The sequence below is a fragment of the Equus asinus genome, chromosome 10 (genome assembly GCF_041296235.1).
Source record: "Equus asinus isolate D_3611 breed Donkey chromosome 10, EquAss-T2T_v2, whole genome shotgun sequence".
Classification (NCBI taxonomy): Eukaryota; Metazoa; Chordata; class Mammalia; order Perissodactyla; family Equidae; genus Equus; species Equus asinus.
In genome coordinates, this window is record NC_091799.1 from 11,310,907 (window position 1) to 11,325,117 (window position 14,211).

General features: G+C 60.8%; 1 protein-coding gene across 5 annotated transcripts in view; it reads right to left on the reverse strand.

Annotated features, from left to right (window-relative positions):
* Positions 1-526: 526 nt before the first annotated feature.
* The window catches only part of CCDC187 (coiled-coil domain containing 187), a 54,390-nt gene continuing 40,705 nt past the window's right edge, over positions 527-14,211 (reverse strand). For 2 of the 5 annotated variants that reach the window (XM_070518348.1, XM_070518346.1), the window contains exons 19-26: positions 13,527-13,690; positions 10,775-10,938; positions 9,802-9,890; positions 9,519-9,594; positions 8,045-8,184; positions 7,602-7,711; positions 7,024-7,100; positions 527-6,520 (exon numbers count right to left, since the gene is read on the reverse strand). In XM_070518348.1, coding sequence (XP_070374449.1) covers positions 4,635-6,520; positions 7,024-7,100; positions 7,602-7,711; positions 8,045-8,184; positions 9,519-9,594; positions 9,802-9,890; positions 10,775-10,938; positions 13,527-13,690 — 2,706 coding nt within the window. In that variant the 3' untranslated portion in view covers positions 527-4,634. The remainder of the gene's footprint in view (positions 6,521-7,023; positions 7,101-7,601; positions 7,712-8,044; positions 8,185-9,518; positions 9,595-9,801; positions 9,891-10,774; positions 10,939-13,526; positions 13,691-14,211) is intronic. The other 3 variants (XM_070518349.1, XM_070518345.1, XM_070518347.1) reach the window with 2 other exon arrangements.

Genomic DNA, 14,211 nt, shown 5'->3' on the forward strand with positions numbered 1-14,211 from the left:
GGTTCTGCTGGGGAGAGGGAAGATGGGGGCAGACAAACTCGAGCTGCAGCCCTGGCTCCAGGACTGGCACTGCCTTCCATGTCACACCCTTCAGTTGGCAGTTGGCGTACCACATTCGGGCTCAGCTGCTTAAGAACCTGTCCATTCTCTGGAAGGCTAACAAGGAGGATAATTCCTGAGTGCTCACCATGTGCCAGAGACAGAGCCTGGCAGGGACAACGCTCTGTGTCCTCACAATGATTGTGACATGAGCCATGGGGACGGGGGCCCTGCCATACCCCCACTAAGAGCAGGACTTAGGATGCAGGCTCTTAGCATCGCTAAGTGCCTGTGCTGTGTCTTGTGACAACCTGGACAGACATGGCCTAAGGGAAAAGGTCCCCTACAGGTGAGCAGCAAGCAGGGGGAGGGCCACAGGGAGCCCCAGCACAGGGCCAGGGGTGCAGGGGGTATGTGCATGTGTAAGATCCAGTCCTGTTCCCGCAGCCTGCAGTCAGGTTTTGAAACACCACCCCCTGCTCCACGTGCTCATGGGGCATCGGTGGGGGGGGCCTTTGCTGGGGGTACAGGAGGCACTGGGTAGGGCACACATGCAGAGAATGGCGTTTTGGTGTTTGATGGAGAGCACAGGGTGGGTAGATAGGACAAGGGGCCACGGGGACAGATGTGCATGGGACTTGCAGCCATTCTTCTGGGACCTCGATGCTGCCTGGGGAGCCAGCGTGGAACAGGGCTGACTTCCTGAGCCTGGTTTTGTTTGGACTCTCACCGGACAGCCCTGTCCCCAGTGGCAGGAGACCCTGGGCCGGCGGGAATCCAGCTTCACCTGGAGGGCCAGCGCACCCACTCGCCTCCGCCCCACGGGAGCCAGGCGCCCCAGCATGGAGGGTGCCGTCCCAACGGATGCCGCCATGTTCCTGGGAGCGTGTGGCCGTCACCCCTCCGTAACCGTGACCGAGCCTCCTGGCCTTCATTTGTATTTTTATGAGAGTGGCTGTCAAAGGCGTCTAAGCTCGTCTGACAGTTGGGGATTTAAAGCGCTGGAGGTGCCTTCATGGGCATTCTATGCAGGATGGGGCGGTTGAGCGGAGAAGCTGAAAGAGACAGATCACAGGAAAATTAAATGTGGGGTTTAACTGAGAAATACTCATTTTCCATGAAAGATAATGACTTCTCTGGAGGCTGGTGTCAAGATTTATTGGCCCCAGAGGTTACTAGGGATTGGAGCTGAGGCAAATGTGCTGAGACCTGGGAGGGCGTCATCTTGATACTGAAGTCTGGCCCCGGGTGAACGTATCTGAACGCCGCAGCCCTCGGCTCTGCACACGAACGGCGGCTGCGATTAAACGAGTCTGACACCTTCGGTGGACGTGCTTCTTCTCCTCCAGCAGGTCATCTTACAACCTCAGCCTCGCTTGGATCCAGCTGTCATCAGAAGGTGTGGCCAGGATTTTCATTAGTTCTCGTCCACCAGCCTCCTTTCACGGGCGCCGGGCCACAGGCCGGAAAATGATTCCGGCAACCCCACGTGCCTGCCGGGCATCTGGGGAAGGTCATTTCGGGGGGCCCTCATTCCGGCTGTGAGAGCAGCCACAGCATCATGCTGAGCCATCAGCACCCAGCCCACAGCACCAGATGGAAGACTATTGAATCGGAGGCAAACCCGCAGGGTTTCGAGGTGGGAGATTTATTACTGTGCCAAACCTGTGCGTGTAAAATACATAATTCCTCTCACTCGGCCTCATAAATCCAAAAGGGTCAGCAATAAATAGAAAAAAATAAAAAATTACAGACTAATTTGTTCAGAAAACTAGAAAGGAATCAATAAGAAAACTGTAGCTCAAAATTTGTTTTGAAATTATGTGCACAGAGGATGAACACATTCTCCCCCACAGATCCAAACCTCTTCTGCACTAAAGGCGGGCTTGGGAATGGCGGGTGAATTATCTTAGCTGGTGCTTCCCTGAACCATGAAACCCATCCAAGATAAGCCAGCACGTGACCAAGTTCAGCCTGGCAAGCTGGTCCACCTGGACCTGAGTGGCTGCCGTAGGGGCTGGGGCCTGATGAAGGGCTGTCTGGAGGGGGCTCCCACCTCCGTGCAGGGGGCCCTGCAGTGTTCTAAGGGGCCTGAGGGGTCCTGCACTAGAGCTACAGGGTAGAGGGCACAGGCAGCACCTTGGGCCTTTGCCAGGCCAGCTTGGGAGACATCACCCGCTGTAAACCACAGGTGCATGGGAGTCTGTCTCCCCAAAGGGCCATCATTGCGGTTAAGTGAACGAGCTCCCCTCTTTAAGCTGGGGAGCCTGAGGCCCTGGATGGGAGAAGCAAGTCCTGGAGGGATCAGCACCAGGACACAGATGTTTCTGAGGCCAACCAGCTGCTTTGTTGATTCTGAACTCCCCATCAAGTAGGGATTTTCCAATTCAAGAAAGGAATTGGAACAAGATGGATGGATAGATATATGGTAGATGATTGATAGATTATAGAGAGAGAAATGGATGGATAGATAGATGATAGGTGGATGATGATAGATGATATAGACAGATGTTTAATAGATGGGTAGATGATAGCTAATAGATGATACAGATGACAGACAGTAGGGAGAGGCTGCGGCCGGACACGGACAGTCACTTGTGAGAGGCCCAATCACGGTGTAAGCGAGCCCATCTCCAGAAATGCTGACCATGTTAGAAGTTAGATTTGAAAGCTGCTTCCCTTTACAAAACTGACTGCTTGGCTCATTTAAAAGCCACTTCCCCAAGTGCACAGATGATACGATTCAGGACAAAAATATTGGAAATATTGAGATGAAACACTCCTCACAGGACACTGTGCTGTGCAAAGCAAGGCGCGATGAGAAGAGTGTTACGACAGCTTCTCGTGAATTCCTCTGAGCCCGAGCTCACCAGGGTTCTCATGAACACACACTCTCTGGTGTTCTGATCATACTGGGGCAGACATAGCTCAGGCCTCCACTGTGGCCCCAAGACAAAGCCCCGGGGACCTGCAGACAGGACTCGAGGCTCTGCCGTTGGCCAAAGGTGGGCACTGGTGTCCGCCCAGGTACCCACCAGGACAGTGGCTACGGCTGCAGCAGGGCCCTGGGGGAGAGTGGGCTGCAGGGACCGTCAGAGCCCATCAGTGCCTTTCAGTGCTGGCTCCTATGGGTTGAGGTCACTGCTGCGGTGGCCTGTCCTTCAGGCCCATGAAGGTCGGCTGCCTTCATCCTTATGCGTGCACCCAGGCCGTTCTACTGCGCCGGCCCCAGGGCACCCTCCTCTAGCCTGCTGAGACCCTGTCCCCAAGGGCCTGCACACTGGCAGGTCTCGTTTCCTTCTCACGGTTCATCTTCCGACTGCTTTCCCCACAGGAAACCCTCTTTATGCTTGAGTCAACATTAATTTCCTGGACTCTCGCCTGAGCAGTGGCGCTGAGAAAAGCAGACACTCTGGGGAAGAGGGAATCCTGGAGGGCCTGTGGGGTCCCCAGGACTTCCCTGCAGAAACATATCACCTCAAGAGCCCACCCACCCATGCCTCTGAAAACCACTGGGTCGAGGGGCTGGCCTGATGTCGCAGCAGTTAAGTTCACGTGCTCCGCTTCGGCCGCCCATATATAAAGTAGAGGAAGATGGCACGGATGTTAGGTCAGGGCCAGTCTTCCTCAGCAAAAAGAGGAGGATGGGAGGTGAATGTTAACTCAGGGCTAATCTTCCTCAAAAAAATAAAAATCAAAACCACTGGGTCCACACTGTCACGGGGCTCATTCAATAAAGGACAGCCCACCAGGACATGGGCTGTTCCCTCCAGGAGTCCTGAGCACATTCTGGGAGGCCTTGGCCCACCTACCCACAGAGGACAGGCCTGAAGGTGGGCTGGCCACAGGTGAAGTCACCTTTGGCCTTGAGTTGCCACTTCCTCTAATCTACAGCTCAAGCACACACACCCATCACTCAGCCACAAGTAGGGGGGCTGGACACAGGGAAGGCCTCCAGGCCCTCGGCCCTGAGAAGTCAGAAGTGGCAGATACCTCCATGAACGATCTCCTGATGAAAGCTGAGAGGTGGGCGTCAGTGGTCAGTGTGGATGCAACCCCCAGCCCACCTCAGCCCCTTGCTTCCGCATCTCCCCACAGCCGCTCTTTCTTCCACTCTTGGCCTTTGCTGATGGCGCCTGTCCTGGTACGTTGTCTCCATGGCTAGGGGCCAAGTTTGTCCTCGGGAGCCACTCCTCCTCCTGGCTCCTCTGGACTGTTCTCCTTCAAGTCCACGACCTCCACACCTTTTCCAGCCGGCCTCCGGACATGCCCCACACAACCCTCTACCTTCCTGCCTCAATCTCTTCAGGTCAGGGGCCTCTTCAGGAGCCTGATAGAAGCATGGACTCAACGTCCCGAGAAACGCAGACAGAGCCAATGTGCAGTGACATCAAGGAGTCACCGTCCCGTCTTTGGCCCTGTGTCAGATGACCATCCGCATGGCCAGCCGCGGGGTGGCTACTCTGCATGGCAGCTCCGCCCTGGGAGAGTCCAGACTTCCAGAAGCCTCCTGTACTCACAATCAGACAGCCACATCACAGGTATCCGTGCATCACTGTAGGCCCTCCCCCATCTTCTCAGAAGTCCCCTCTTCCCTAAGACTGCCCAGTGGCTGCTGTGTGAGCCTCAGGGACACGGCTGGCACCCGCCAGCTCCTCTGTCAGTGGGCTGCCCGGCGGGGCCAGCTCTGACAGCACAGCTAGTGTATCGCACAGGATCCTCCTGGTGAGCTGGGTGGAGACCAAATCCACCACCTCGGCTCTCTCCAGGCCTGGGCGATCTGTGTATCTCCAGCCCGTGCCCAAAGCAGGAGCTGGATCCCCCCGCCCAGCGCCAGACAGCCCTGTGTCACCTGCCGCCAACAGCATTGGCAGCCCCTCTCTGGCCATCCAGGCCACTCTGGACAGGGTTGAGGGCTGCGCCGACAGCCTTGGGAGCCCCACTGGGGCATCGCCTGTCTCCCCGCACAAGGGGGACCCTGGCCAGCTGACCAGCTCAGGCCACTGGCCGCCCACAGCCTGGTCCCCCGCAACAGAGCTTGAGTCACCCAGTTCATCTCCAAGGCTTCTGCCCTGTCCAGCCGCCCCCAGACAGAGCCCTGACTCCTGGGGCCCCGGGGGCAGTGCCTCAGGCAGGCCTTCCTCAGGCAAGGAGGGCAGCTCGCCAGTGTGGATGGAAGCGTCCTCCCCGGGGGTGCCCAGCGAGCCCCCTGAACACATGGCATCTTCGGGCGGCGAAGGGAAGTCTTCTGAGTGGAGGCTGGCAGTGTCGGCCTCACTCTCTGCTAGGAAGATGGGAGGTGGAGGAGGGAGATGCGAGTCCCAGTGGGTGGAGGACGACAGGTTGGCACTGCCGTAGGACAGCACCTCATCAACAGGGGACAGGATCTCAGGCAAGACACGGCTGGCCAGGAGGGGGTGGGCTTCCTCCAGGACAGGGGGTGCTCCACTCCCCCCACGCCCAGGCACCTGGCTCTTAGCTGCCGAGGCTGCTGGTCCACCGGGGTTCCCAGGAGGAGCCTGTGGGCTCACGGGGACCTCAGGCTCAGGTGAGGCCTGTTGGGGTTTCCTGCCGGTAGATGAACTCAGGTCAGCATCCGGGGGCCCCTCTGGGCAGCCAGCCGAGGCCTGTGGAGGCCCCATCTCTCCTCCTTTGCCGAAATCCACCCCTTCAGATGCCAAGGTCCCCAAGGGAAAGGAGAGGGAGGGGTCTAAGTCGCTGGAGGAAGAGGTCTGGGACGGAAATGCCGTGTAGGCAGCCTTCGGGGATGTCCATTTGGTTTCTGTATTTGATCCACTGGTCAGGCTCCCACTGGTTCCAGAAGCTTCCTGCCCCTCCCCAGGGCCCAAGGAAGGAAGTGCCCCTTCAGGTGCCTCGCCACTTTCCAGGTCAGAGGAGCCCCCTGTGGGCGCAGAGCACCCTGAGGCTGCCTGGGCACCAGTGCCAGGATCTGGGAGGTTCTCTTCGTCCCACACCTCACTGGACGCCTCTGAGAGCTCTGACCCCGACCTGGGAGAGGGGGCACTGGGGAGAGGCAGCCGCCAGCCCGCTCGCAGGAGGCCTGGCACTGGCTCTGGGCCTCCCGACACAGGGGAGGAGCCGCAGAGGGAACCAGCCTCGCTGCCCTCCGGCCTCTCCAAGGTCACCTGCTGCCCCTGGTGGAGCCCCCAGGAGTCTCCATCAGATAACTCCCCAAACCAGCCAAGGTCTGCATCTGGGGCGTCCCCGGCTTCCCAGTCCGACAGGGAGACGGAGCTCTGGGAAAGCTGGACCAGGACGGCAGAGGCTTTCTGAAACTCCTGGAGAGAGGGGCAGGACAGGTCGCTCACAGAGGACGAGGCATGGGAATGCGCTGAAGGCCCAGAGCAGGTCCCGGGAGCAGACTCGGACTCGGAGCCCGGGTCCGAGGGGGCGGTGAGCCGGGGCAGGGGGCTGCCCTCGTGCTGGCCAGGGGCCATCATATCCTCAGCTGCTGCCGGAGCTGTAGAGAGAGGGGAGTTTGGGGGTGACACCAACAGTTCTCACACTCTGCAGTCCCTGAGGATGTCCCCCCAGTGCTGGGAGGAGCAGCAGCCTAAGCCAGTGGATCAAAACCCCGGACAGCGGCAGAAGACCCACCCACGGGCCAGGGGGGACCCCTTCGATTCTACACCGGTTAGCTGGGCCCCATCCGCCCCACACAGAAGTGAATCTCGCTGGGCGGAGATTTCCGCGCCTCAGGGACCGGCCTCAGAAGTGCAGCTGTTGTTCAAAGACTGAGCGGTGGCCTGGGCCCTGCCTTCTTTTCATTAGACGTGGTGGTTCCAGGCAGGGAGTCTGCCTCTGTCATTCACCTGCTGCTGGGGACTCTGTGACATGAGGGGGCGCGGAGCAGCTGTGGGCGAAGGCTGGCCCTGATTTAGAAGCTGGTCTTGGATGACCCTTACGTGGGGACTCCATGATCCTTGTGCAAAGCAGGGGGCCCTTGAGGGAGGCAGGCATCACCTGGAGAGGTGGTCAGCTGGGCAGCTTCCTGCCAGGAGAAGGGGTCGCCGGGGTCCTCCTGCCAACAGGTCTCTATCCTGCGAACATATTCATGGTGAAGTTCGGGGGTGCTCCCAGGAGGGCCCCCCGTCCTCCCGGCCTCCTCGGCATGACTCAGGGTCTCCGCAGGGGGCCTTCAACTACTCCATAAGCTTGAAAACATGCCTGCCAGTCATCTGCTCCCAAAGGGAGGTGACCGCAGAGCACAGGGCTCCATGGGTGGGAGTGAGGGGGCCTGCCTTTAGGGGGTCCCCACTGAATCAGGTAACCTGGGGGGACCACCATCCGAGAGGCTCAGAGGCCCGTGCTCCCTGGAGGGGCCCCTCCTGCTGCCCCCACCACTGATCTTGGGCCAATTCACCAGGTGACGTCTTTGCTTCCAAAGGGGGGGCAGCCTCAGGCCAGGACGAGGGGCACCAGGAGGGAGTGAGGCTCCCACAGGGAGAGGTCAGGGTGTGCTGGTCTAACCATCTCCACGCCCCAGGGCCCCACCCCTGCCCGAGGGTCCCACCGCCCAGGTAGCTTCCCAGGCCCCACACCTCTGCTCCCCTGACCAGCTTTCCATTTCGTGGGGCTCCCCCATGGGGCTGCCAGCAAAACCCAGGCCCAAGTCCGACCCCGCTTGGCTCGTGCTGCCTTCAACCACCTGCTGGAAACACGGTGGAGAAATGTCACAGTCAGGGTGTGGCCCCCTCGGCCGGGGCATCGGTGCATGGCCCTTAGCTGTGGCTGAAGCCCCTGTGCTCCATGACCATGGTAACAAAGAGCAGCCCCGTAAAGAGGGCCATGGAGACCTCCACTCACCCACCTCCCAGGCAGCTCCCCAGGCCCATCAACAGATGAATCCAAGAGGCCCCATCCCATCAGCACCCCCATCTGATGGACGAGGGGACCTCCTACCCAGAGCCACATGGCAGGGCCAGACAAGGCAAGGCCAGGCCCCCACTCGCACTGCAGAGGGTGCAGGGCCAAGCCCACTCACACTGGCTTCCCTGGGGCCGCAGGGACCCTCTCCACCCAGGGAGGGGTGGCTCTGGCCCTGGAAGCTCCGTGCATGGCTTTCCGTCAAAACTCGGGTCTTCTCCTCTGCTGACGAGGGGCCGGGGTTGGTGTGGGGGTCTCCTGTGAAGAAAGGGGCTGTCAGAGTCAACAGGCGCAGGACACAGGACACAGAGAGGACAGCGCCCAGGAATTCTGAAGCCATGTGAAAAAAACCTTAAAATTCAAACCAGCTGCAACACTTATTTGCAGTATTTGGTTAGCGTGAGGACAGAAAAATATGTGGTTATCTGCTCCTAGAATTACCCTATCATTGGATAGTCACTGTTACGAAGTCCCAGAAAAAACTTTTAGAAAAATCATTTAAAATTTAGAGACCTCCTTATTTTAGTTTTTGGGAAAAACCACCACGTGTGACTTGCAAACCTTTTGCCACAACTGTTCTCCTCCCCCGCGGCCGCTCTCCAGGGGCTGTGCTGAGGAGCGCCAGGCCCCGCCCACTTGGATGCTGGCAGGGAGGCGAGGAAGGGGGGCAGGCGCAGGCCTTGGATATGTCAAGGTCACCCACAGCACAGCTGGAAGATCAGCAAAGCGGGGACAAGGAGGGGACAAGGGGGCGACAGCAGGGCCTCCGCTGAGAAGCGCCCGGGGACCTCCACGTCCACCTGTCATCTTCCTACCCCTTCATTGCACCCTGGGACCTGGCAGGCGTTGGGACAGCCAGACCCCGGGGTCTAGGATGGTCCTAAGGCCACTGGCCTGAGGGGATTGGAGCTATTTGGCTAAAGCCCAGATTTGTGGAACCTCTGCCAATGTGGGCTCTCGTGCACGGCCTGTAGTAGGTCACGCAGAAGGACCCCTGGCTTTCTGATGACTGTGATAGGACGTCACCCTGGGAGCCTCTGCAGGCACAGTGTCCTGAGTGGGGAGCAGCCAGTGCTGGCGAACCCTGGACCGCCCGGTCACAAGCTCTCCCGGGAGCAGCTCTAAGCCCTCATCGACACCACCGGTTGGCACCACCGAGGGCACTGAGACAAGGTGGGGGCCACGTGACCCCCTGGCTGACAGCCTGCTGTCCCCGCAGTGAATGAGTCTCCTCCCGCCCCGGAATTCAGGATGTGCAACAACCCCTCGTTAGCTAATGAAGACCCCTCTGACGACGCTGGTTCCCACGTCACTTGAAGATCCGTTCCAGATCAACAAAGTCATGACCGGAGCAGTCAAAGCAGTTACGGCCTTTCCTTTCGCCAGAAGAGCCGCCGTGTCGCCCCGTGAGACACGGAGCAGGAAGATCTGCCCCTGTGCCGGGGTCTGCAGCAGGGGTTTGTGTGGTTTTCCTCCTGGGCCTCCCTGTTCCGGTCCGGCGGCTGGCACAGCCTAGGAGGGGACCCGTAGGCGGGGGGAGCTTCTGGCAAGCCCCACACATGGGAGCCCTCTACTGTTCCCAGGGGACTCACCCGGGGATGGCTCCCTCGCCTCCTGGAGCCGGAGCTGAGCTGCAGAGACATATCCCTCTGCCTCGCCCGCATGCGTCTATGAGATGAAAGATGCCCATCCTGCAGGAGGCACCAGGGAGAGGGCGCCAAGGACAGGTGGGGACTGAAGGGGACCCCCGACCAGGGCAACAGAGGGCATGCTAGTGCTGGGGTCCCAAACAAGATCAGGCACAGATGGCAGAACAGGGGGAGGAGGCCCCCAAATGGGCAAACGGGGGAAAGGTCTTTCTGGGGGTTTGCATACAGGTGAGGCTGGGCCCAGGGGCCGTCCGGTGTCCAGGGAGGTCACCCGCTGAAGGCCGGGTCGAGGGTCAGGAGGCTGCTCCCCAGGCTCTGAAAGACACACAGACCCGAGGATTGCGGCTTCTACTGGTCCTCAGGAAGAGCACTCCAGAGCTGGAGGACAGCCTCCAGAGCTCGGGGGGGCCCCCAGAACTCAAGGAGAGGCCCCCAGAGCTCGGGGAGCCCCCAGAACTGCAGAGGAAGCAGAGCTGGTCTCTGAGGAAGGTTCTCGCAGATGCTCCTGTCCTCCTGCCACTCCTTCCTCAGAACCCAGTCCTCCGTGCACCCCAGGCCCCCCACTCCCCGGGACCCCAACGCCCCACTCCAAACCCCTCCTCTATAGCATCCTCTCCTTCCAGTCGTAAAACACACCTGTGCCCTCCCCCCAACTCTTCCGCCCCCTCTACCCTTAGATACCGGTGCCCAGAGACGCGGCTGCAGGCCCAGAGGGTCTGTCGCCACAGACCCCTCAATACGCCACCCAGTGCTTCCTAGACTGTGTTCCAGGGCACCCTTGGGTTCCGAGACATGTCCCAGGGGTGACACTGGGGGCTGGAGGAGTTCATGAGCACAGCCCTAGAGCCCCTGTGCGGCTCATCACCATGACACGTCCATTCTTATCTGCTTACAGATAAGCTGTGCAGGTGCCCTCCTGCAGGTGGGCCCAGTGCACAGTCAGACACAGGGACAGAGAGGCCAGGGACGCCCCAGTCACACAGCTCAGGCGCAGCTCACCAGGACGCAGGTCTGTCTGACCCTGAGCATGAAGCTGCCCCAAGTTGCCCCTGGCTCAGCCACGGGGCAGGGCCAGGCTGAACAGAAAGGAATGGGAGGCTTCACCTCACGCCCCTCCCCAAACCCTCCTGCACCCAGGGGCCACGGAGGGAGGGACCGTCTGTCCTCGGGCCACCACTGCCGCTGCCTTGCCTGGTTACCTTGGCCCATAGGGCTGTGGATCTCTGCCAGCAGGCCCCTGGCATCAGGCCGGCCACCGGCCTCAGGTGTGTCCTCTCCCCACACCTGCCTCGGAGGCTGTAGGTGACTGTTGGCTGCCAAAGTTGCCTGCGGGGGTGTCTCATCCTGCTGTTCAGTGAGAAGGCTGTAAGGCAGCGCAGAGGAGCAGTGACTGCCTGCCCGGGCCTTGCCCCCCAGGGTCACCAGCCCTGACTAGAACACTCAACAAGTGGAACCACACGTGTCACATCCAGGGGATGGCCGAGGTCAGCGGCCAAGCAGTCAACACACGGGCGAACGAAGACAAAGCCTGTCCCTCCCCGCCCAGCAGCTCCCCAAGAAGGGCCCAGTGCCCCCAAATCGGGCCACTGCTGCGGGGCGACTAGGCACGGGCACAGAGCTGGGGCATGGTGGGAGGGAGATGTCCGCCTGTGCCCCAGTGCAGAGCAGGGCAGAGCACGGGCTCCATCAAGACTTCCGCATGGAGACTGACCACCAGTTTGTAGGGTGGCACCTGTGTGCGTGCAGGACCCACCTGAGCTCCAGGAGGCATGTAGGTCAGACGCCTGGACACCACACACCCAGACCCGCTGCCCTGCTCTGGGCACACAGCCGAGCAGCAAGAAACCACCCCTATCGCAGCCTCAAGGCAGCGGCTAGTGGAGTAAGGCTGGCGGGTCTCCTGACTCCTTCTGGGTTTAAGGTCAACGCCTGTAGGGAGGCCTGCTCTAGCACATTCCACCACTTTCTCCCCTGCAGCTTGGCACTACTTCTGTTCCCTCCCCCCCCAGGAACTTGCTACAACTGGGCACAGCTTGCTGCTGCCCCCAGGCTGGCCGTGAGTGCCTCCCCCTAATTCACACTCACATAAGAGGTGTGGACAGGGAGTGGAGTCAGAGGACCATCCTCAGAGCCTAGAAACCTCCGAAGGAGAAGGTGACTCAGGGGCTGGAGCTCCCACCTCGCTGGGGCAGGACCTGGTAGGTGCCTTTCCGCACCAGTGGGTCCTAGATGCAGGGCCCCACCTGGCCCCTGGAGCAAGGATGTGAGGACAGAGCAAGCGGGCTGAGCCCCAAGCCTGTCACTCCCCCTGGGAGCTGCCACGGGGCAGAACCAGGCTGAACAGAAAGGAATGGGAGGCTTCACTTCACGGCCCTGGAAAGGCATTTCACCCCTCCCCAAACCCTCCTGCACCCAGGTCTCAGGCCAGGAGCCCACAGCACCCTGGGGAGCAGAGCTTGGGGAGCAGCCCACAGGCACACGTTCCGGATGCACCGGGTCCCTGACCCACTCGGAGCTCCACAGAGCTTCTCTAGAACGAATGCAAGAACGAAGTTTACCTATTTCTCTGGGTGGCATCACCTCCAGCAAAACATTACAAGTCATCCTCTCAGGGGCGGGGTTACAGGAAATCTGGGGTCTCCCCTTGTATGTACACAGCTTTTCTGTTTTCTAACTTTCCAACAGTGACTATGCACCACTGGAGTGACGAGAAAAGCAAAGGAGACCCCTCCCAGCCATGTACCCCCAGGAGGATGGCTGACCCTCCAGCCGACCATGGGGTCCAGGCCTGCCACCTGCTTGGGGCGAGGTCCCCGCCCACCCCAGCCCTATAAATAAACAAGAGGGGGAGACAGCCTGGAAGTCTTTGCAAAGACCTGGGACCGGCAATCAATAGAGACGTGAATTATGGATCGGTCCGTTGCCGAGGTTTATTGGCAAAGCACTCAAGGAGGGAAGCTGAGTGGAGCTCAGGGCCCAGTGGGCGGGTGGGCGGCGACTCCCTTTCCTCGGGGAGGCGTGAACACGGGCCCCACGCGCTGGAAGAGGGCTGCTGGATGGTGATGGAGCCCCCAGGGGCAGGCCAGGGTCCCTGAGAAGGCTGCTCCTGGGGGGGTGAGCCCCTTCCCAGGGGTGGGCGTGCCTCCCGCATCCTCACCTCCCCAGGTTCCTGCTTCTGGGGTGCTGCGATTAGAGTCTGGCAGGCAGCCCGCCCTGGGGGATGAAGCTGGCCACAGGGGTGGGGGTGGGGGCATTTATGAAGACGGAAGGGAAGGAGGCCCTCCCAGCACAAGAACGTCAGGAAGCTCTTGATGGGAAAAGCAGCGCGGCTGGTTCCCACAGTGAGGCTCCGGGTCCGGCGGTGCTGGCTGTCCTTCCACCCCCCGCCCCCAGGACTTGGCCTGGGCAGGGCCCTCATCCGCCACAAAAGGCCCCTTTTGCTGCAAACCAAGGCCAGTGGCCACGTGGCCAGGCCTGCAAGAGAAGGCCGAGCTGCCAGGGCTGGCAGAACAGCCCCATGCCAGCCTCGGAAAAGGGCACCTAAGCTGGGTGTGATGCACTGGCTGTCTCGCTGCCCTCGAGCCTGGCCCATCTACCCACTCTGTCTCATGGCACCCCACAGCAGCCCAGGGATGGTGGCACTCCTGTCCCCATTGAGCAGATGAGAAAATGGGCTCAGAGAGGGGAGGATCCCTAGCCACACGCCAGCCAGCAGCCCAGCTGGGGATGTGCCAGCACCTGCCTGTGCTCCTCCCCCTAGGCCAGGGCAGCTCTGGTCTCTGCCCATACCCCACGGGCCAGCGAGCCTGAGAAGGGTCCCCCCAGTGCCCCCAAACCCCCGCTTGGCAGGGCCAGGTGATGTAGGGCCCAGCGGCCACAGGCACCCTGGCTGCCCAGTGCAGGACAGGCTTCAAGGTGAGCACCAGCCAGGGCTGCCCCACGACCACTCACTGTGGGCCTTGTGGGCTCTCGGGGCTTCTCCAGGCGGGATGGCTGGGGTGGCTGCCAGGCCTGTGTGGCGTCGGGGGCCATGAGGAGCCCTTTGCAGGCCCCTCCAGCTGCTGGCTTGTCTCAGAGCCCTCTGTCCAGGCAGCTTTGACTTCGGGGCCGGAACCCTATGAGAAACAGCGCAGGGTGAGCAGGCGTGGGCACCTCCTGTCCATCTCCTCTCAGGAAAAGGGGGTGGCGGGCTTTACGTGGCAGCCACTGCACGGCGGTGGGTGGCAGGGTGTACAGTGTGCTCCCGCAAGTGGGCACCGGGCTGAATCAAGCGGTCCTAGTCTCACAGGAGCCTTGAACCCTGGTGCTAACAGTCCCCTGACAGGTGTAGACATGAGGCCAGAGCGGAGGAATCGCTGGCCGGCACCCAAGGCCGTGCTCTGGGACCGGGCAGTGTGGGTTCCCTCTCCTGCAGGCTGGCCTGGGGCAGGCAGCACACACCCTGGCGGTCATCCCGCAGAGCGACTGCTCACCTACAGCGGGTGCTTCATAGAACCCCGGTCATTCCCGCCAGGTGAGACTGTCGGCACCCCAACTTACAGAGGAGATGCTCAGGCTGGGGACAGCTGCCCCACCCCACGTCCACAGAGCCTCCTTCATGTGATAGCGGGCGGGACGGGGAACCGGAGCAAGGACG